This window comes from Miscanthus floridulus, chromosome 11, assembly GCF_019320115.1.
Source record: "Miscanthus floridulus cultivar M001 chromosome 11, ASM1932011v1, whole genome shotgun sequence".
NCBI classification, from domain to species: Eukaryota; Viridiplantae; Streptophyta; class Magnoliopsida; order Poales; family Poaceae; genus Miscanthus; species Miscanthus floridulus.
Window position 1 is genome coordinate 96,912,033 of NC_089590.1, and position 23,155 is coordinate 96,935,187.

Here is a 23,155-nt window from a genome sequence, read left to right on the forward strand (position 1 = left end):
AAGATCAAGACAAGACTTGGCTTGATGGACCGGTTGCAAGCATGAAGGGCAAGTCAGAGGCTTTGGAGCGATGGACCGCGTGGCGGTGAAGCTTGAGCAAGATTTGGCGTCGATGGACGAAGGTAATGGTGAAAAGCAAGTGAAGTCAAGATCGATGAACTAATATGTTCACATGATGATATGAAGTGGATCATATCATTGTTGATCATGTTGGTGCATGTGTTGCATCGACATTGGAGGAGATGGAATGAAATGAGCAAGGCAAAGGTATAACCTAGGGTATTTCATTTCACCGGTCATAGGTGTGTAGAGAAGTTGATGACCGGGTTTAGGATAGATGGCCGTACTATCAAGAGGGGCAAACTTGTTTGCATATCGGTCATCTAGTGCCACTCGAGTGATCTAACTTTGCATCATCGCTAGGATCGAGTGGCATGGCAAGTTGAGTGGCTAATCCTTTGGAAAAAGATTGTGAAAATGCTAACACACATACACATAGTGGTGTACACTTGGTGGTGTTGGCACATTTATAAAGGAGATAAAGTTGGAGTTGATGTGGATCAACTCGGCGATGGAACGAAGGTGAGAAGGGTTCGAAACTCCATCGGCGGAGTGTTCACCCGTAGAGTGCGGATAGTCCGATGGTGCCACCGGCGCCCTATATAGAAAAGATAGGGTCTCACTGAGTGCATTGGATGCTAGTCACGCAGTGACTGGACGCTGGGGTCCTACGTCCGGTCAGTGGCAGCAGAGCGCGCGTAGGCATCGGTCTTCGACCGGACACTGGCGCTAAAAGTGACCGGATGCTGGCAGGGTGCGTCCGATTAGGCTAACATACGGTGATGTAGACAATGAAGAAAAGTTGGAGAAGGACTAGACACTGATGCTGCGTCCGATCGTGACCGACCGGACGTGTCCGGTCATGACTGGACCTTACTAGAAATGATCGGATGCTGGGGTTCTACGTCCGGTCACTTTGAGCAGCTTCGTCCGATCATCACTTGACCATTGAGATCAAGCGACTGAGGTTGAATGGAGGCAACACGTGGCGAGCATCCATTGACCGGATGCTGAGGTCCAGCGTCCGATTGATATGACCGGCGCGTCCGGTCAACCCAAAAAATGCCCAGTGAAGGGGTAATGGCTAGTTTAGCCTTTGGGGCTATAAATATAAGGGGGTCTTGGCCATGGCTGGTGTTGAGCACCTCGGAGGAGGTCATCAAAGAAGCACCTGATCTCAAGCAGTTGGCCTGGTCTTTTGAGCCTGTAGAGGGCTCCAAGGAGGTCTTCATAGACCCTAGTGGCTTCGAGGGCAAAGTGGTGCGGATTAGCATCACACTTTCTTTCGAAAAGGAAAGCACGCTTGCTGACTTCCTCTGCGCCAATAGAGACATCTTTGTGTGGAGACCCTCAGACATGTCAGGCATTCTGAGAGAAGTCACTGAGCATGCCTTGAAGATCAGGCTAGGCTCCAAGCCAGTGAAGCAGCACCTACATCACTTCAACAAGGAGAAACATAGGGCCATCGGCAAGGAGATTGCAAAGCTTTTGGTGGTCGGGTTCATCAAGGAAGTATACCACCTCGAGTGGTTAGCCAATCCCATTCCTATACGATAAAAGAGTGGGAAATGGAGAATGTGTGTTGACTAAACAGGTCTCAACAAAGCGTGTCCAAAGGATTTGTTTCCTTTGCCATGCATAGACCAAGTAGTCGAGTCGACCTCAGGGTGCGAAACCCTTTGCTTCCTTGATGAGTACTCTGGGTACCATCAAATTATGATGAAAGAGTCCAACTAGCTCATGACATCTTTTATCACCCCATTCAGATCATTCTACTACTTCACAATACCATTCGGTCTAAAAACACAAGGACTACGTATCAGTGTTGTATGCTCAAGTATTTTGATGACCTCATTAGGCAAACCATTGAGGCCTACATAGACGACATCATGGTCAAGTCCAAATGAGCTGACCAAGTCATAGCTGACCTAGAGCAGACCTTCATGAAACTTAGAGCAAACAACATCAAACTCAACCCTGAGAAATGTGTTTTTGGGGTCCCGAGAGGTATGCTGCTGGGTTTTATCATCTCCGAGCATAGCATCGAAGCCAACCCAGAGAAGATCTTGGCCATCACGAGGATGGGCCTGATCTAGAACATAAAGGGGGTACAACGAGTTATAGGGTGCCTCGCAACGCTCAGCCGCTTCATCTCATGCCTTGGTGAATGAGGTCTCCCCCTCTATCAGCTTCTAAAGAAGGCCACCCACTTTGAATGGATGCCTAAGGCCTAGGAGGCACTTAACAAGGTCAAGCAGCTCCTAATGAAGGCCCCAATCCTGATGCCCTGACAGACAAGGAACCACTTCTGCTCTACATTGCAGCCACCACGCAAGTGGTTAGCGCTGCCCTAGTGGTAGAGCGAGAAGAAGAGGGACATGCCCTCAAAGTGCAACATTCCGTGTACTTCATTAGTGAGGTCTTATCTAATTCCAAGACTCACAACCCCCAAATCTAGAAACTCCTCTACGAAGTCCTTATCACCAAAAGGAAGTTGCACCAATACTTTGAGTCGCATCCATTAACGGTTGTGATGTCCTTCCCTCTCGGTGAGGTCGTCCAAAACCGGGATGCCACAGGAAGAATCACGAAGTGGGCACTCGAGCTGATGGGTCAAGGCATTTCATATGCCCCTCGGACGACCATCAAGTCCCAAGTGCTGGTTGATTTCATTACAGAGTAGATCGAGATCCAAATGCCGCCAGCAGTCATCGACTAAGAGTACTGGACGATGTACTTTGATGGATCACTGATGAAGAAAGGCACTGGCGCGGGTCTATTCTTTGTTTCATCCCTCGAGGTACGCATGAGGTACATGGTTCGCATCCATTTCCCCTCCTCCAACAATGTGGCCGAGTATGAAGCACTCATCAATGGCCTACGTATCGCCATCGAGTTGGGTATCCGACGGCTTGATGTCCGGGGCAATTCCCAACTGGTCATCAACCAAGTCATGAAGGAATCAAGCTACCACAATGCCAAAATGGCTACATATTACTAAGAAGTTTGCTAGCTAGAGGACAAGTTCGACGGTCTCGAGCTCAATCACATCCCGAGGCGTCTCAATGAGGTGGCCGACACGCTAGCAAAAATGGCGTCCGGCCAAGAGCCGGTGCTGATGGGCATCTTCACCAGCGATCAATACAAGCCCTCAGATCACTAAGAGGAGCCAGAATAGACCGGTGATGGGCCACCCGCCCTAGGCTCGGGGTCTAACCAGCCGGTGGCTCCATCCGACCCCGAAGTCATAGAGCTTGATGAGGATCCAACGATAGAGCCTGACCCTCTGGCCAATTAAAGGATGCCTTACCTCGACTACCTCCTTCGTGAGGCACTACCGACAGACAAAATAGAGGCTCGGTGGCTCACGCGTCGCGCCAAGTTCTTTGTCATTATTGAGGACAAGCTCTATAGGCGAAGTCACACCGGAATCCTACAGCGCTACATCCATATCAAACAAGGGAAGCAGTTGCTGAGTGATATCCACAGTGGGGCCTGTGGGCACCATGCCACACCTAGGACCCTAGTCAAAAACACATTCTGACAAGGCTTCTATTGGTCGACCGCAGTAGCTAACGTTGAATAGATTGTGTGCACCTATGAAGGGTGTCAATACTACGCTTAATAGACCCACCTATCGGCCCAAGCACTCTAGACGATCCCCATCACATGGTCATTCGTGGTCTAGGGGCTCGATCTAGTCAGACCTCTCAAGAGGGTGCCCAGGGGCTATACACACTTGCTTATCGTCGTAGACAAGTTTACAAAGTGGATAGAGGCTCGATCAATCTCTGCGATCAAGTTCGAGCAAGTCGTGTTGTTCTTCCTTGACATCGTCCATCGTTTTGGAGTCCCGAACTCCATTATCATGAACAACGGCACATAGTTCACTAGGAAAAAGTTCCTCCGATTCTACGATGAATGTAGCAGAACTAACCAATTTATAAGAGCACAAGTACAATGGCAACCCGCAAGTGGTCGTACTGTCATACTTGAACCCATATAAACCACGTAGCCCGTCAAGTACCACGACGGGTCTCGATTAACCATCAACATACAACCAAGATCATACATGATTCAACATACATGTCACATGTTACATAAAGTTTACAAATATAGTTCATTCATCAGAGTACAATTAAGGTTATTACAAACCAAGTTCAATAGATAGTAGCAGAAGCAAATTAAAGTTTGAAGCTAATATTTGTCATCATAGTTCAAATACAATGTCAACTTGTGATCACACTCCCACAAAAGCATATAAGAAGGATTAATAAGAGATGCCTGCCCAGGTGTGGGGTGTACGACCCCAGATACCCATGGCTGACCACATGGGCTACGCTCCTAGGGGTGGCCCAGCCCACAAGAAGAAGCCTTATGGGGCATGACTCTGCTCGGTGCCTTCCGCAAGACATTAGGAAGATATCCTGAAAATACTACGAGATCTGTTAGGATATGTATGATCCCAAGGTTCCTATAATCAGTTATTACTTTCCGATTATCTCTTAGATCTAACCGACTTGTAACCCTACCTTCTGGACTATATAAGGCGGGCAGGGACCCCCTCTAAAATCACAGCATATCATACGATAGCTAATACAAACCAATAGACTATAGGAGTAAGGTATTATGTCATACTGACGGCCTAAACCTGTCTAACTCGTGTGTCTCTGTTGCCTTCTTGTTCTTGATCTCACGCTCCCCTACTGATCAATCTACCTTCGTGGGATACTCCTCAGAGGACTGCCGATGATATTCTGTCGACACTAGGGCTCACTCCTCATCCACGGTGGGACAGAAGCAGTTCTTGCAATAGCCATGATAAACTGTACCATCTATAACAATGAGAATAAAACCCTAAGTACGAGAAGGTACTCAGCTAGACTTACCCATCATAAATAAAAAATAATGTGACTCCAAGGATTATGCAAGGCTTTATAAGTGGAGGTAGCTTGACAACATTTTGCATAAAAAGCGACTAACTCGTTGTATAATTATAATCGGTCATCAAGTTAATTATGGCTATTCATCTCTAGATTAGCAACTAACCTATGCCAAACATGTGATATATCACTTAGTAGCATACAATAGTAACCATAGCCAGTGTAGTAATTTCATGGTCATCAGAACCATCACATTCCATAACATAATTACTATGATGTTGGAGCTAGCCAAGTTTCTCACTATCAAGGAGAGATGGTGATTCGAATCAATTTTAACTAGCTAGGAATTTATTTCTAACACAAACCTAGGTAGACCAGATCAACGGTCACCTTAGGTCACCATTGGTACAACTCAGGTACACATTTCATGGGTTTGCCCAGCGCCGCACAATCAGGGACAACCAGCTGTCAGGACGATCAGGACTACCCTGCCCTTGGGCTCATACCTAGCTCCCCGCACATCCTTACTACCATCCAGAGTGTGCACTCTAACAGAATGAGGCTTGGCCTAAGTTGAGCTACTCAGCTTCATGGTCGAAATGAGTTATTCGGCCAGCTAAGTGAGAGGACTGCGTTCAATCTTGTCAGAAGTGCCAACAATGGTATGGACCTTAATCAGCACAAACAGAATCATATGAGTCCACCTACACATAGAGTCTACCCCGGCCTCCATTTATATTACCCCATAGTTCTTTTCCACGATAACAAATATAGTCAACCATGCTTTGGTATCCACCTATATCTCATAGGTGACATGAAATCACCCGACTTCTATCGGTCTAAGCATGGCTAAGCATATGTTTGATCCTAGACCTATATAGGGTCAAAGGTATATGTAACTGGACAAGGTAGTTCTATGCATCAAGTGTTTTTAATCAACTCTTATAACCTAATGCATCAAACATAAAGGACTCAAGTGATATTTTGTAAAACATAGGAGACTTAGAATGCGCCGGGACATGCCTTTGAGGAAAGAGGTTGGCCGGTGATCTAAGCACTCAAGGAGGTCCTTGAGAGTTTGCTCCTCTTCTCCTAGAGCTATAGCCTGAGGCATATCTTGCTGATCCTCCTCCTCTTCTTTGTTGAACTCTAACAGAGTTATTTCTTCGGATGATCCTATATGCATGAGCATGAATTAAGATATCATGAATGCATATATGATGACATGTGTAATATGATATGATATAATGAATGCATCCTCATAAAAGTTTTCAATAGGATTGCATTAAGGTATAATAAGTCATATTTTCTTTTACTGAGTAGGTGCATATCTCTTCTCTAGTAACTAAACAATTTCTCATCTAAGCACTCTTCTGGACTGCAAGACAACATCCAATGGTTTTGACCATAACTAAAGTTATACACATCAAACTAATATGGTTTTGGACATTCTAGAAATCTTATGAAATTACCTACAACTTTCTTTTAATACACTTAATGTGATTCAGCAGTTATCTAGGTCAAACAATTCAATCCTTTAAATCTATCTAGAGAGCAAGTATTTCAGACAATAGACTTCTAACAAACATAATTCTTAAACCATAAGGACTATGACTATGAAAATTTAGCACAAGGTAGATCAGTAAGTTATCTATAACTTTGTTATTAACAAGTTTTATAGAAAATACCATCATCATTATGAATTTATCAACTAAATCAAAACTATACATGCAGCCATCTAGTTGAATTATAAAGCAATAATTAACTAGTTGCATACAACCAATTGCCTTTAAGCCTTACTAATAACATCAACAGATCATATGTATCACAAGCACCATAGAAAACATCATGGTTAAACATAACTAACTTATTTATATCCATTTATTATTTTCCTTAAATAATAGGGTGATTCAAAGGATAAATAATTTCAATATTTAATAAATTCTAATAAAATTATAGTAGCCTATAAATGACCTTAATAGTCTACTGTACAAATGTCATGCTATCTGGATAAGTACAACTACCTCTACAAAAATAACAAGTTATGTAGGCTTATTTTAGCAAAAATAATTTAGCATAGTGAAAAGTGTCCAGCAACAGATTTAATATGTTTTTACATTCCACCAAGCATAAGAATACTATGTAAAAATTTGCATATCATATGTTATGTATTTTTACCCTAATTAATTTCACTAGAAACCAGCAATTAATTAGGATTAAATATAAAGACCATATTCAAAGTATGACCACTACAAGTTTAGTATTTTTCCTAGGTAGAGCATGTTAACACAAGACCAGCAAAATTAAAATCACAATTTTATCACCTATCTAGCTCAAGTTATGCAATTTACAAGATAGAAACTATTTAAAAAGCATTTATCTAGCTACATTTTATTCTCCTAGAAAAATACTAGAAATAGTGCATCTCATATTTTTATCAAATACTACACTTCAAGATAAAACTAACAAAATTTGGTTCACCAAAATTGGACACTCCTAGCCTGAGATATGAATTTTTGAAACATGCATTCAAATTTGTGAAATAAATCCAGAAAATCAAATATCATACATACTGACAGCTAGGGCCCGCGGTCAACGGGGACCCACACGTTAGACACACAGAAAGCAAAGCACAATGGTTGACTAGCGAGAGTTCATCGTTGGTGAGGTTTCCGACGATAACATCTTCACCGCTGCACTCTACACGTCGAGCCGCGTCGGTAGGTGTGCTCGGTTTGCCCGGAAGCTCACTGGAAATAGCTCGCCGACGTTAATGGCGGACGACAGAGGTCATGTGGTAGTATGCCAACATGCTCCGACCACCATTTGCTTTGGTGAGGTACTCTACAGCTTTGTGGTAACCTATCGGAGCTAACCTAGGTGGCTAGGGTTCTGGTGATGTGACGGCGACCTTGGTCTGCGAGTGTGGTTGCGTGGCGGCGCTCGGTGCACGGCGGTGCTCTCACCGTTCTGGCGAGATGGCGGTGGGAAAGGGGTCTTTGTCATGCTGTTAACTAGACCTAGGGTTACCCTACCGAAGACGTGAGAAGACAGAGGGATACAGTGGACTAGCGCGACAGTGACGAGCTTCAGTGCCATTCGGGCACCGACATGCGGTGGTGTCATCACCAGATTTGGTCTAAGCTATAAGACTGTAATGGGGTGCTAGACCAATGGAGAGGAAGGCATGTCAGGTAGTGGAATGGCCAGGCTAGGGTTAGCCGCGAGCGTGGCGGTGCTCCGGTGATGGCGTGAGGGCGGCAAAGCGAAATGCGCCCTTACCCTGGCTCAGCAAGAGGGGCTAGCAAGTCGGGGTGGAAGAAGTGATGATGGCAGAGCTGTAGATGAGCTGGATTGGGTGGTGGTGCAGCAATGGTAGCAATCAGGCATGGCTGAGCAACGATGATGGCGCGATGCTTTGCTTTGCTCAGGCGTGGGCGAGAGAGAGAGTGCGGTGCGAGTGTGAAATGAAGCGACCAGCAGAGGCGCGTGACTTATTCCTTCGTGCTGGCCTAATTGGCTAGGCTGGCACCAGTGTACAGCCACCAAGCAGCATGCCTGGCCTACCCCCGGTCAGCCACTAACAATGCAGCGTCCGTGGCCATTAGGCCCCGGTGACACGACTGACAGAGTGACTTTGATCCCCTGTATCTCCCAAACCAGTTAGAGTGAGCAAAAATTCCCTGAACAGAAATTGTAGAGCTACATGAAATCTACAAACTTGCTTTAAGAAGCATCCCCAAATTCTCAATGGTTAGCCAGTTACAATGCTCCCAATAGAGGTACATTGAAACTGTAAATAGCACTAAGACTTAGAATTTTTTTGTAAGTCCAAAACAACATTTCTTGCTACTTGTGAGCTATTTTTTAGCATGCTCTACACCGAATTAGGTCTTGACCCAAAAATAAAAGTTGTTACTCTAGTAAAGTACTACAACTTTGCTTAAGTGTGCACTACCATGCAAATAATCTACGCTATAGTTTAACTTAGGTCAAACATACAACTTGAAATAAAAGCCTACACTATAACCATGACTTAGAGGCCAAATGGGTCCAAGTCATGAATACCAAAGTTGTTCCATGTGATATTATAAATATGTTTAAGGTACTCCTAAGGTCCCACAAACATTTTATACATGGGTCACGTGTAAATCCTAGCATATGTAAAGCATTTAGTAACAAACACATGTGATATAAGCAATCCAAGAGATAAAATTTGAGATGCCTATGCTCATGAATGATTAATGCTGCTTGTGCTCATGCAATGCCAATGCTAAATGCATGCTTAACACCTAGGGTGTTACAATGAATACCACTTCCATGTCGATTGGGCCATCATGGCACACCCTCGAACGAATGGGCAGGTCGAGCACATGAACAGCATGGTCCTATAAGACCTTAAGCCTAGGATCTTCAACCGGTTCAACAAGTTTGACAGACAATGGGTCATGGAGCTTCCTGTAGTGCTCTAGGACCTAAGGATGACCCCTAGCTAGGCCACCAGCTACACGCCATTCTTCATGGTCTATGGTTCCGAGGCTATCCTCCCAATCGACCTCGATTATAGAGCGTCGAGGGTCAGGGCATACGATGAATAGAGAGTCGAGGCATCCATCAAGGATGCCATGGACTAGCTAGATGAAGCGTGTGACATTGCCCTCATCTACTCATCCAAGTACTAGCAACCGTTGCACTAGCACCACGGCCGTCGAGTGTGGGGTCAGGCCTTCAATGTCGGGGACCTGGTGCTCCGCCTCATCTAGAGCAACAAGAACTACCACAAGCTCTCTCCGCCGTGGGAGGGATCATACATCGTTGTGGAGGTGCTTTGAACAGGCACCTGTAAGCTTAAGACCATCGACAGTGAAGTTTTTGTCAATGCCTAGAACATCGAACAACTATATCGTTTTTACCCTTAAATCTATGCACACTTTCTCTTATTGTTTTCGCTATCGACTCCTTGATCTATAGTGACACCCAACCCCAGCAATGGTAAATGACTTAGGACCATCGACGATGAAGTCTTTATCAACACTTGGAACATTGAACAACTACGTCACTTTTACCCTTAATTTACGTATGGTTTCTCTTATCGGTTTCACTATTGACTCCTCGATCTTTAGTGACACCCGACCCCAGCAATGGCAAGGGGTCGGGCCTCACTCAAGGGCTAATAAGAGCATACCTATCTAGTAGACATTCTCTTTGCCTAACACATTCTCACATTAAGATCTAAAAGCAAGGGTTGTGGAAACAAACGCTGAGTAAAACTGGTCGGACCGTAAGAAACCTACGCCCCAGCGGCTACGGCGTTGTTGCACACCGGCGTGATTAGAATTTGTTGCCCGCACCCTGAGCTTTTTAGCCTTAACTACAGAAAGAGTCAGAATGCATTAAAGAGTATATCTACCTATCAAACATTCTCTATGCCCAACCCTTTCTCATGTTAAGATCTAGAAGCAAGGGTTACGGAAATGAACCCTGAGTAAAACCGGTCGGACTATAAGAAACCTACGCCCTAGCGGCTACGATGTTTTTACTCACCAGCATGATCAGAGTTTTTACACCTGCACCCCAAGCTTTATAGCCTTAATGATGGAAATGGTCGAAATACATTAACCTTTTTATACAAAAGGGGAGAAGAGATAAAATCTGTTTGCCATAATAAAATTTAAGAGCTTGTCCACTTATTATAAGTTCATTGCCTGGCTTATCTACCTAACTAATTTCTTGGGGGGATGATCTCATCCTCTATCTCCACAGGTAAGTCCTATTCTAGAGGGGCCACCTCCTTCTTGATGTCATCCAGCTTGGCGTCGGTATAGATAGGCACAAGAACCATCATAGGTAAGGTGGGATATGGAGCTGAAAATGCTCCTATGACCCATTCAGGTCTAAGAGTTTGAAGGCTAGTCCTCTGATGGGGTCACAGCCGCTCTAGGGCACCCTTATAGTGAGGGGGTGGAAAGGGATGGGACCACTAGCAGCCAGTACCCAAGCGCATGAGCGCCACGGGCATCCTGACCCACATTCGAGTCTTGGTCGGTTCCCAGTCCATGGTTTTTCCTCAAAGAAAGGCAACGCGCCCTTGGGATCGGTCGAATAGACCCAAGAACTATATGGACTGGCCAGTAAGAATCTAGAGTTAGTCACTAGCTGACCCATGCTAGACCCCCATGAATGAGAAGCCAGGGCCCCACATGGACTAGCCCATTAACAGCTCACCGAGCACCATATTTCGTCCATTGAGGAAAAACGTGGCACGGCTCAGCCCCTCCATTTTATCAAAAAAACACTTGAGAAATGATGATCACAAAGACAAGCCAACCCATGACTAGACCCCTGTAACATGTGGGGGCTTGAGGGAAGTTGGACTCACAAGGAGACCAAATGCGTGGTCGTAGGACGATGGCTCGGATCCTAGGGAGGGGTATGTCTCCTCGATCTTTAGTGAAACTTGACCCCAGCAACGGCAAGGGGTCAGGCCTCACTCAAGGGCTGATAAAGGGTATATATATCCTTTTTGAAACAGTTGTTGTGCCCATCCCTTTCTCATGTTAAAAACATGGAGGCAAGGTTTGCGGAAATGAACGCTAAGTAAAAGTGGTCGGACTGCAAGAAACCTACGCCCCAGCGGCTACGACACTCTTGCTTACCAACATGATCAGAGTTTCTCGCCCACACCTTGAGCTCTACAGTCTTAACAATAGGAAGGGTCAAAACACATTAACCCTTTTTACACATAAAAAGAGAGAAAGAACAAATTTGTTCAACTAAAACAAAAAAAACAAGCTTGTTTAAACGAAATAGGAGGGTTGGAACTTGTTCGCTTATTACAAATGCGCCGCCTGACCTATCTGACTAAACTAACCCCTCAGGGGGATGATTTCATCTTCTATCTTGGCCGAAAGGTCATGCACTAGGGGGCCACCTCCTTCTCGATGTCGTCTAGCTCAGCGTCGGTATAGACGAACGTGAAGCCTTAGCTCATCGTCGCCAGATCAATGTTCTCGTACTGAGAACAGGCGATCGCGAATGATCGGTGAACACCAAAGTGAAGCGCGCCCCTTGCCATATCACATGCCTGGTCCGTGATCTAGGTGGCATGAACCACGAGTGAGCTTGTCTCTTGCTCCGGGGCCAGCTCGAGCTCGTCGCAGACCAGCTGGACGGCGATGCATAGGTTGTCATGTTTGTCGCTCTCCTTTAGGAGGGTGTCCTTCACCTCACTGAGCTCCTTCTCTAGGCCATAGCTCTTCACCACCTCCGCCCTGAGCTTGTCATCGAGACCTACCCAAGTCACATACCGACCATGTCAAAAGGCTTACCATGGATTCTAGGGAGAAAGACAACAAGGGAAACCGGAGGCTTACCATTCACATCTGCCCAAAGCTTGCGCACCTCATCGTGCTACCAAGTCACCTCAGCCTCCAGGTGCTGGACCTCTTCTTGGCACTGACTGACCTCCACAGCGAGCCCGGTGGCCATGCCCTCGGTTGCAACCTTCAGGTCCCTCTCCTCCTAAAACTCATCCTCGAGGTGGTCAATCCGTTGCTGAGTGTCGACACACTCCTAGCAAGCTAGGTCAATCTCCATGCGGAGCTCCTCTATAGCCTAGAGGAAATCGTCCCGCTCCTTCCGTAGCCGCTCGACTTCCATGGTGTCCACGCGCACCCTCTCAATCAGGGCCATGAGCTTCTCCTTAGCCTCATGGGCATCATCACGAGCATCCTTCTCCCTAACTCAGAGGTTGGCCACCTCCCAAGCGGTAGGGGCAAGCTCAGCCACCTCTTGATAGGCGACAATGAGCTGTGTGGCCAGCCTCTCACTCCGCCGCATCTCCTCGGCAAGGAACTAGGACTTCTCCTAGCTATGGGCCATAAGCATCTATGAAGAGGACAAGACTTAGATGCGCGAAAGAGAACATGAGGGTGGGAAGCATGGTCATATCATACCTGTCCAACCAGGGTGACAATGTCACGCATCGAGCTCAGCATGGTGGTTAGGGCACAAACTGTGTCCCCAACCTCTATGTGGATGCTCCCCTATTCCCGCTCCTCTATTGCATCATCAAGGGTAGCCACCTAGACCAGAGACTGGGACGTCCCCACACTAACCTCAAGTGGCTTCGGCCTCTCTTACGGTGGCGGCTCCTCTAGAGCGGCTCCTCTAGCGATAGAGGGGGAGGGTGACATAGACATAGAAGCCTACCCTATTGCCACATCCACAAAGGATGCCTTGGGTGCGCCCCCTTCTGTCCGCCCCACTATAGACACAGCCACCTACATAGATGATGGCTCTAGCTATGCCACCTCTACTTGCTTTGTCGAGGACACGACCGGCCACGCCGTGCCCACCATGGGCACCTCGGATGTGTCCTCCTCTGCTTGCTCTCCCAGGGATGCAGCCATCGGCTGTGCCTCCCTGGTCGATGCCATGGCTGCCCCATAACCACTCACGTTCACCACCAGCGTAGCACCAGCTAGCTCTTGGCATGTTTGCTAAAGGAGGATCTTTTTTGGAGCGAGCCACAAGGGAGTCCCACATCCTCCGATGCTACAAGGGACATGTCGGTCAGTTCACAACAAAAAATCACTAAGACAAAAAGATGAAAAAACTCTTGACTCAAACTAACGCCATCATGAGAGGATGTTTTGGGGCTGGCTTGCTCAACCCCAGTTGCTCCTCATCAGAACGTTGCCATGATGAGCCCTCCCTCGGCTCGGAGGGCTCGAACAAACCAGAATGGACGCCTCCCACCAACTCCAGAGGCACCACCGAGGGCTCGGACGGAGCAGGGCGACCTATTTCCGCTGGCTCTAGGCTGCCGTCGAAGGCCCAGATGAGGCGAGACAGCGTAATTCTGCTAATTTCAAGGCCGCCATCAAAGGTCTAGACGGGGCAGGGTGTTTTGATTCTACCGGCTTCGGGGACGTGTCCTCCCCCTCCTGGCCCGTGGCATGCCATAAGAAGGGCCCCGCCTATGGCAAAGGTGGGTCCTCGTCCCTGGTAGCTAGATTGTCCCACAGGATGGGCAACATGGAGCCATCATCATCATCATCCTCCTCCTCCTCCTCTTCTTCTTCCTCTTCTTTTGACGAACCTTGATGCCGCTTCCCTCGCTACAGCTTTGCTCGCTGCTTTGACCGCCATTTCTTCTCCTTGTCGTCCTTCTTCTTCTTTCTTTGTTCATCTGTGGCATGGTTCGCCGCCCTCATGGCCACGTGCTCTGGTAGCGGTGCGACAGAGTTTCAAAAGACTAACCCTACCAGCAGCTCGATGAAGCCCGCGTTCGGCCGCATCATAGGATGCCTCGAGATCAGGAACATGGTGTTGGCCACCCCTATAGCCTCCTTAATGCACTGTGCGACCTCACTATCATGGTGTAGCCCCTAGGTGAGCGTCGTCCTGACAAGCTACGTGCTAGGCATCATCCCGTACAATGGGAGGACGCACGACATCAGCGGTGCCACCCTCCTCCCATGATACCCCCCGATGACGCTGGCCCCGCGGAGGCCATGGGTCTTCAAGAACATGATGGCCTCAAGGAAGTCATGCATCCTCTTCTTCTCCTTAACAGGTGGCCCCCATGGCCATGACGGTGGTGCCTCTTCGACCAAGCATCGGAGAAGACTAGCTAGGGAGCAGCAGGGTCGTCCTTCAGGTAGAACTAATGCGAGTGCCACCTCTTGTTGGATCTATAGAGCTGGCAAGGCATGTAGTCGACTACTTGCTGCCCTAGGAGGTGGATGCCTGTGTATCCCATCGGCACCAGGGTCTCCTAGCCTGTCTCTTTCTTCTTGATCAAGGAGATGGAGAAGAAATATCTCCATAGCTCAAAGTAGAGCTCGATCCCCAGGTACCCCTCACACATCACGATGAAGGCCGCAATGTGCTAGATCCCATTGGAGTTCAAGTGTTGTAGCTTAATCTGATAGTGGTGCAGCAGACCTCGGAAGAACAGGTGGGGAGGAATCATGAGTCCTTGCTTATGGAAGGGTGCGAAGGAGACAACGTAACCATCGGGCGGCGCTGGTGCATCCTCACGCCCGGGCATGAGCCACTCCTCCACATTTGTCCTCCTATGGAGAAGACCATGCTTGATGAGTCCCTCCATGTGCGCATGGGTAACATCAGAGCAGTACCACGAATCCATGGGGGATGGAGATGGCTGTGGAGAAGCAAAGGCGGTGGCGAAGAAGCGAAAGCTATAGATCTAGGGCTCCGACGATGGATTAGCAAGCATGGTAGATTCGAACGGTGGCGGTGGAGAAATAGAGAAGCTAAGGCTATGGTTTTGGTGCATAGAAACATGAAGGGGTAGGCCACTATTCATAGGACGGAGCGGGGCGAGAAGGCGAACCATCCACCTAGATTCACGCGCCCGCTGTGTCGCATCATGTCACCTCCCTCCGAAGATCGTGCGCATGCTATCTTTGGCCACGCCCTCAAAGGACACGCCGGATGACGGTTTGCCTGGTCGATGGGCCAAGAACCGTCGTAGGTAAGGAGAGATACAAAGCTAAAAACACTCCTATGGCCCATTTAGGACCAAGAGTTCGAAGGCTAGCCCATTGATGGGTTCACAACCGCTCCAGTGCACCCTTAAAGGGAGGGGTGGAAAGAGATGGGCCCACTAGCGGCCAGTACTCGGGCACACGAGCGCCACGGGCATCCCGACCCATGTTCGAGTGTTGGTTAGTTTCTAGTCCATGTTTTTTTCTTGAAGAAAGGCAACGAGCCCTTGGGACCGGTCGAATGGACCCAAGAACTATATGAATTGGCCGCCAAGAGTCTGGAGTCGGTCACCAGCTGACCCATGCTGGACCCCACGAACGGGAATCCAGGGCCCCACTCGGACTAGCCCGTTAACAGCTCACCGAGCACCATGTTTTATTCATCGAGGAAAAATGTGGCATGACTCAGCCCCTCCGTTTTATAAAAAAAGGCTTGAGGGATGACAATCACAAAGACGAGCCGACCCTCGACTAGACCCCTGCTACGCGCAGGGGCTCAAGGGAAGTTGGACTCGCAAGGAGACCGAACACATGATCGTAGTACGATGGCTCACCGATCGGATCCTAGGGGACTGGAACCAAGAACAATCTTTCTGATCTCTCGAATCCTACGGTTACATGCCCCCTAGAAGACCGATCACGACAAAAGGGAATCGTCGTCCTACTAGGACACGACGCGGGCTACAAAAAGAAGTCTAAGGCCCTCAGAGTCCTCCCGTCCGGAAAAGCCTCCAAAGGAGTATTCCACTCCTCCACAGGCTCGGGGGGCTACTATCGGGTATCAATATTAGGGATACCAAAAACAAGGAAATTAGCGCTCACGCTGATTTCCCTGGATGGCATGAGACGTATTAAAAGGTCTCGCCCAACCCCAAGGCCGTGAGCTCCATCTCGCCTGACCTCAAGGACACGGGGCTCTATCTCGCCCGACCCCTTAGGTGCGGGCTCTGTCTCGCCTGACCCCAAGGACGCGGTTTCCGTCTCGTCCGACCTTAGGCTCCGTCTCACCTGACCTCAAGGACACGGGCTTTGTCTTGCCTGACCTCGTGGTCGTAGGCTCCGTCTCGCCCGGCCCCTTAGGTGCGGGCTCCGTCTCGCCTGACCCTAAGGACGCGGGTTCCGTCTCGTCCGACGGGGACCCATACCGCCGCCAACCACTTCAGGTCCAAGCGTATGGGTCTGGGTCAAAACTCTAACGCTAGGGAAAAAGCTGACATTCCTCGATGTAACCCATGGCCGTGACGGGCCATACCTAGAGATTCACATCAAGAACAGTGTCGGACGTGCCAGTGCTGTTCTGCCTAACCCTCGTACGAACGCTGACAGGCGCGTCAGTTCACCACGACATCCGCTAGGACGGAGTGGAATGCCATGACCGATAGATGACGTCTGCGCATGGCGCTAGTGATGAACAGGGCCGCATGGAGCCATCCCTGTTGACATCTACAGGATCGACAGGACCCACATGAAGGAGAAGAGGGACCCGACAACCCTAGAAGCCTTCTTCTCTCTCGTTCTTCTCATTTTCTTCCTCTATAACCCGCGCTTTCCCTTCGCCTATAAAAGGGAAAGCAGGGCGCTCCATGAAAGGGGATCTGATCTCGAGACGGGGAAAAAAGATCGAAACACAAGAGCACAACATGAGTACATGGCTGAGTGACAATTGAGCTCTCATCACCCGTTCATTGCTTCCACCAGAGACTTAGGATCATCTCCCTCTCTCGTCTGTTTGTAACCCCTACTGCAAACTAAGTGCCGGTAACATAGGCAATAGCGAACTGGACGTAGGGACGTTCCGCTTGAACCAGTATAAACCCTTGTGTCCTCCGAGCACATCATCCGAGCCAGACGCGCAAACACAAATTTACTCGTTGGTGGTCTGAAAACATCGACTCCAGGCCCACGCGGAGGTCGTGGCCACGGAGGGCCCGACTGTGCAGGTTGCGGCAAGCGCTGAGGACCGTCTCATCGTCGAGGTACTCGACGAAAGCGAAACCCCAGGGCCGGCTGCTGCCGCCCTTGAGAGCACCTAAACCTCGTCACCTCCATCATCGCGGCAAGCAGCAGCAGCAGCGTGCAGTAATCCCCTTCCTCTTACCTTCACATGCCCCGTCCCCATCATGGATGCGTCGGGAGGGGTTGCGGAGGCCGGTGAGGTCGGAACGGGGCCACGCCTGCCGCAGCTGGTCCTCAGTGACCAGCAGTCATGATGTGAGAAGGCAGTCCAGCCAACGTCGGCGAGCTCCGGTCCAGCCGCGCGCGAGCTCTAGACCAGCCACCGCGAGCAGCGTGGGCGAGCTCGCTCCCGGAGCCGCGGGAGGCGACGGACGGCGTTGACGTGGAGAGGATAGGCTCGGGAAAGGAAAGGGCATTTTGGATTTCTTGACTAGCCGGGCTCACATGACAGAGTTGTTAAATGGAGAAAATTTAATAGAAGGTGGACCGAATAGTGTACAGTGCAAATAAGTTTAGACCGATAACATATGTGACCGCTCAAAATTTTTTATGACTAATTACGATATAATGGGATGTAGGTAAAAGCCTTGAAGAAAAACGTCATTGCTCCCCTGTCGGTCTCGGCTCTCCCAGTTCCCCACCCTGGTTTCCTTTCCTGGTGAAGCTTCGAGAGGGTAGGGAGGCAAACCAAATTGAGGCCTCAACCAAATTCGCTTCTTCTTCTTCTCATCTCAGGTAGCAGCAAGATAAAATCCCCCTGGATGAACCCTAATTCCTCGATCGGTTTTTCTCTGCGGGGATTAGTTTTCACCGAGTCCTTCTGGTTCTGGGCGTGCTCGTGTGCAGGTTGGACTCCATGGCGGCAGCGCTCGCGGTGACGGACGAGGTGGCGCTGCCGATCCGGGCGGTGGGGGATCTGGTGGCCGCCGCCGAGGTCTCGCGGGAGGAGGTCGCCGTCATCACCCAGTGCGCGGCGCTCGGTGAGCTAGCTACCTTCGCCCCCGTCTTGCCCTCTCTTCATTTTCTTCCTCATCCTATGCTCGATCGTCAGCGATGAAGGGCGAGTTCGTTCGTGGGTGCGTGGATGCAGGAACCCGTCAATTCGTGTTGTTTTTTTGCTTGCTTGCATGCATGCTTCAATTAGCGAGCCTTCTGGTGTGGTTTCGTCGAATGGGCTCCTGTTTTTTACAATCAAATTTGGAGTAGACATTTGGTTCTTAGGGTTTCGTTCTTTAATTCGGGAATTAGTTCATCAAACCATGCTCCTGGGATCGGTAGTAGCCCATCGAGTAGTTCCAGGTATCTTTCCCCCTTGATTTTTGTATGAAAAAAATGATAGAAGACGATAGGAACTGCACAAACACTGCTCCCTGTTTGTGATCCAGTGCAAGCAATGTATACTTGCTCGAATTTTACTGACATGGTACGCTTCAGCGAACCTTGCTGTAGTTCCCTTTCAGCTCTCGGGACCAAACCTTATGTTCCTAGGACCAGTGGTGTAGCCATGATTTGTAGATGTGGTGGTCCATTATCTAAAATTTTGTTAACCGCTATAAATTTAACATTTCGGTACACAAGTATATGAATTACAAAACACAATCAAGAAAAAAAAGGCATAGACGAGTATAGCTTTCTTAACATAGAATTGAAATATTGCATATCCATAATAGTTGAAGAACAATGTGTCACTACTTCTTGTTAGGCCTGCGCCTTCTAGTAACCAGGAAAGTGTTGATGATTTTTCTTCACTTAATTGTAAGAAGATATCCTGCTCAATAAAAGTCACTAGACAGTCATCCAGAGGGCTACCCATCTTATCTTACAATTTACCATTCCAATAATCAATTTACCATTCCAATAATCAATTGACACAAGATAATTATTATATCTTACAATTTAAATTAAATAGTCCAATGTCACAGTGGATTCTAATAATATAATCTAATGACACAGAATAAAATAAGGTTTGTGTACCTTGTGGCTTGCGGCCTCTGGACGTCTGATGCCTGAGTGCCTGATGGTGGATGGATCGCTGTCGCTGATCACCGGCTAGTGGCCACCAGCAATAGCTGATGCGTTCTGCTCGAGTTAGGGCTTACAGTATTTGCATAGTCTCTAGCTCCAGAGAGAGATTGGAAGAGAAAAGAAGGAAACATGACTAAACGAGCAGGCTAATTAAATGAAGATTTTGAGACGTACCAGCAGAGGACTCACGTGTGCTGCTGCTCATCGTCAGGCGCCTGCCACCGACCCGCTGCCGCCGCTATAGTTTCGTATACCGTATTCTATGAAGCACAAGTCAACAACGGATACGAAGGGGCGCATACCGGCCACACGGAGAAATACGAAGGGGGCGTGGAACGGCCGCACGGCGTATTTGCGAAGGCCGCGGACACTCGGACGTATTTGATCCGAATTTTCCTATATCTATCTGCGTTGTGTGTGCCGAGCGCATGGTGGTCCGTGGACCACCCGGACCACCATGTAGCTCCGCCCCTGCCTAGGACTTCCTAAACACCTGCTATTGGATAAAAGAAAAAAATGTGTTGCTGTGTTATGTTTTTTTTTTAACTTCCGATGCCTGTGCCTCAAACTGTATAGATTAGCAGGGTGCCTATCATGGGCTAAACCTTGGCTTTAGTGAATCATTGTTGTTGTAGTAGTTTTAGTTCACGATTACAGAATTTTTTTATTATTACTTGAGCTGCACATGCTGAAGGAAGAAGAATAATAACTGAGTACCTGGTTGAACTGAATTGACCTATGGTAACTGGCACCCGAGTTGAGACTAGAGTTCAGAAACAAGTGCTTTCTAGAATAGATCTTATCCTTCATATCTTTAAACTCTTCATCTTTAGACTTCAGTGATTCGTCTTTCTCAAGAAGCAGCTTCATAAGGTCCACCTTTGATAGGTCTAGATCTTGTGAATCTGAATCAGAAAATGCAGTTCGTTTAGTAGTTCTCCTCTTCCTGTTAGACTTGGATACAGAATCATGTGAACCTGCTTCCTGTTCCTTCTCGGTTCTTGGCACATTATTGGCTTCACTTGATGCTTCAGTACCCGCTCCAATGCTTTTATTAACCCCATCATCTCTGTGTTTGTTTGTCTCCTTATCATCTTGTTGGGGGGACTGAAGTTGAAAACCTAAACCTCTGAAATGCAGATGTCGAGTATGGAGCCAGCTGATTCAACAAAGGAATGACCTGCTTGTAAAACAACTATGTGATAAGGTTATTATAATAATAAATAAAAAAACAGAAAAATTAAACGGGCAAACGAAACTAGGTATTCATCAGACACTGAAAACACAAACCCACGCAGGTGCTATCCATGTCTACCTATATGGTACGTAAAGTGTGAACGGAGAACCCGAGAATGCTTCCCCAATTTATTCAAATGATATTGACCCTGAAACCCACATCAAAATTTCATGATCAAAGTGAATTGCTCTACACACTAATCTTCCTATCGCTATTTCACACGCAATGGAAAAAATATGAGGTAAAAGAAGAGGAAGATATTTTCCAGACCAGCCAGAGATGAAAGAAAAAGGAACACATTTTTTTAGCATTTTAGCCATGGATTCACCATCTGAATTTAAATTTAGTGGATCAGTAATATAAGCTTCCTGACTATGGACTAGCTCGTGTGTGTTTTTATGGATAAGCCGAGTGCTAGTATTTCTGATTTTGGGAGCCTATATTAGACACTTAATAATGTTTGATTTTGATTCGTGTTCGGCTTTGCTATGCCATGTCCTCCTTGTGTCCACACTGGTGTATTATCACAAAACTGTAACCAAACTATTGTTCTGGCATGCAACAGGTGGAAAGTTGCCTTTTGATGATGCATCAGTTGGTGCGGTTCTTGCAGTCATTAAAAACGTGGAAAGCTTGAGGGAGCAATTGGTTGCTGAAATCAGTCGGGTGCTGAAAGCTGGTGGAAGAGTATTGGTGCAGAGCCCTGCACCCTCATCCAGTCAGAAGGTAACTTATCAGAATTTGTCTTCCTTACCTCGTTTCTCTTGCACTGTTAATATGAAGTGCCTAATTTTTATGATTGTCTCTGTTAGCCAAACGCTGATATTGAGCGCAAGTTACTGATGGGAGGATTTGCTGAAGTGCAATCTTCTGCTGCAAACTCGCAGGATAGCGTGCAATCTGTTACAGTGAGTGGTCTAAGTTCATGTGTAATAATATGTTAGTATTGCTTGTGCAGGCTTTAGTTTTGGTGCTAATTTGAACCACTTGTAGGTTAAGGCAAAGAAGGCTAGCTGGAGCGTGGGCTCTTCTTTTCCCCTCAAGAAAGCAACGAAAGCAACGAGGGCCCTTCCCAAGATTCAAATTGATGATGACTCTGATCTGATTGATGAAGACAGCCTCTTGACTGAAGAGGACCTGAAGAAACCACAACTTCCTGTTGGTACAGTAACAAACCCTATCAACTTAGTTCAACTTTGTAAGAAATAGCCAATATAGGTTTGGATCCTAAACAGTTAACTGATGTTTCACCAGTTGGGGATTGTGAAGTGGGGGCTGCAAAGAAGGCGTGCAAGAACTGTACTTGTGGCAGGGCTGAGGCTGAGGAGAAGGTTGGGAAGCTTGAGCTCACTGCAGAGCAGATCAATAATCCTCAGTCGGCTTGTGGCAGTGTAAGTATTGCTATAGAATTACAGTGGCACTTATGCTCTTTCGTGAAACTCCATGTTCTGGCATACGTTCACTCAGGTTACTTATCGTGGCTGGTGATCTCTGTAAATGATTCTTGCAGTGTGGGTTGGGTGATGCCTTTCGATGTGGAACCTGTCCCTACAGAGGTCTTCCACCATTCAAGCCCGGTGAGAAGGTAACAGTCTTACCATCTGTATTCTTCTCCCTTGAACTATAATTCTCGAGGAGATCAAATATGTCGATTGCACTCTGGATTCTGATATGCGTACGCTTACTGCTGCTTCTCCAATTATCAGGTTTCCTTGTCTGGCAACTTCCTTGTTGCTGACATATGATGGCATCATCAGATACAAGTGAACATCGGCAAAACGAGGAGATAGGAATACCATCTGTCAATTCGTTCGTTCGTTTGGATGCTACGTTGTTTGTTGAGTTCGAGTGATGCTCACCGGAAGAACTGCATTTTAAATAGCTTCTGTTAGCCAATGCGAGCGAGGTGTGACTTGTCTTTCGGATAATATACTCATGTCGATTGTTTGATACTACCAAACGGTGATATCCTACCTATTTTCTCTCAAGCTGGCCAAGCGCGCCTCTACACACACAAGTGTGCAAGTGTTTTCGGATTCTGCAACCCTGGCTGTTGAGAGCACTGCTCGTCCATCGCAGGCCAGTAATGATTGACATTCATTTCGTGTCGTGGTGATTTTTTTTATAACCTCGTCCTGTTTGTTTGAACTTATCAGTCATAATATAGTGTTTTTCTCTTACAATAAAATAGCATCAGGTGGCTTATTAGTAGTATTTTTCTCTCACAATAAACTTATTCGCCGTAGAAACCATTAACCGAACAGCCCGAAAAACTAAGTACAACAATGACCAATTTTAATATATAACAAGCTTACTATATTATAACTAAGGTATAAGCTAAGGTGGGATAAGTGTTGTAACCAAGGTATAGTAATAAGAGTAATATTTTTAACTAATGATCAGTGTATGCCGAACTGTAACTTAGGTATAACAAGAATATCTTTGTTTGAGTTATACAGAGGATCAATGATCTATGC

General features: G+C 47.3%; 1 protein-coding gene across 1 annotated transcript; it reads left to right on the forward strand.

Moving 5' to 3' along the window:
* Positions 1–18,017: 18,017 nt before the first annotated feature.
* Positions 18,018–22,666, forward strand: LOC136494096 (anamorsin homolog). The gene is made up of 8 exons (XM_066490240.1): positions 18,018–18,151; positions 18,263–18,396; positions 21,244–21,404; positions 21,491–21,586; positions 21,672–21,840; positions 21,933–22,069; positions 22,189–22,263; positions 22,385–22,666. Exons 2-8 carry the CDS (start codon positions 18,273–18,275, stop codon positions 22,421–22,423), a joined length of 801 nt encoding a protein of 266 aa, XP_066346337.1. The 5' UTR covers positions 18,018–18,151; positions 18,263–18,272; the 3' UTR covers positions 22,424–22,666.
* Positions 22,667–23,155: the final 489 nt, after the last annotated feature.

Coding starts and splice junctions, on each gene's coding strand:
- LOC136494096 (XM_066490240.1), top strand. CDS start 18,273: ATGGCGGCAGCGCTCGCGGTGACGGACGAGGTGGCGCTGCCGATCCGG. Junction 21,587..21,671: donor ATAGCGTGCAATCTGTTACA/GTGAGTGGTCTA, acceptor AACCACTTGTAG/GTTAAGGCAAAGAAGGCTAG. Junction 22,070..22,188: donor CTCAGTCGGCTTGTGGCAGT/GTAAGTATTGCT, acceptor TGATTCTTGCAG/TGTGGGTTGGGTGATGCCTT.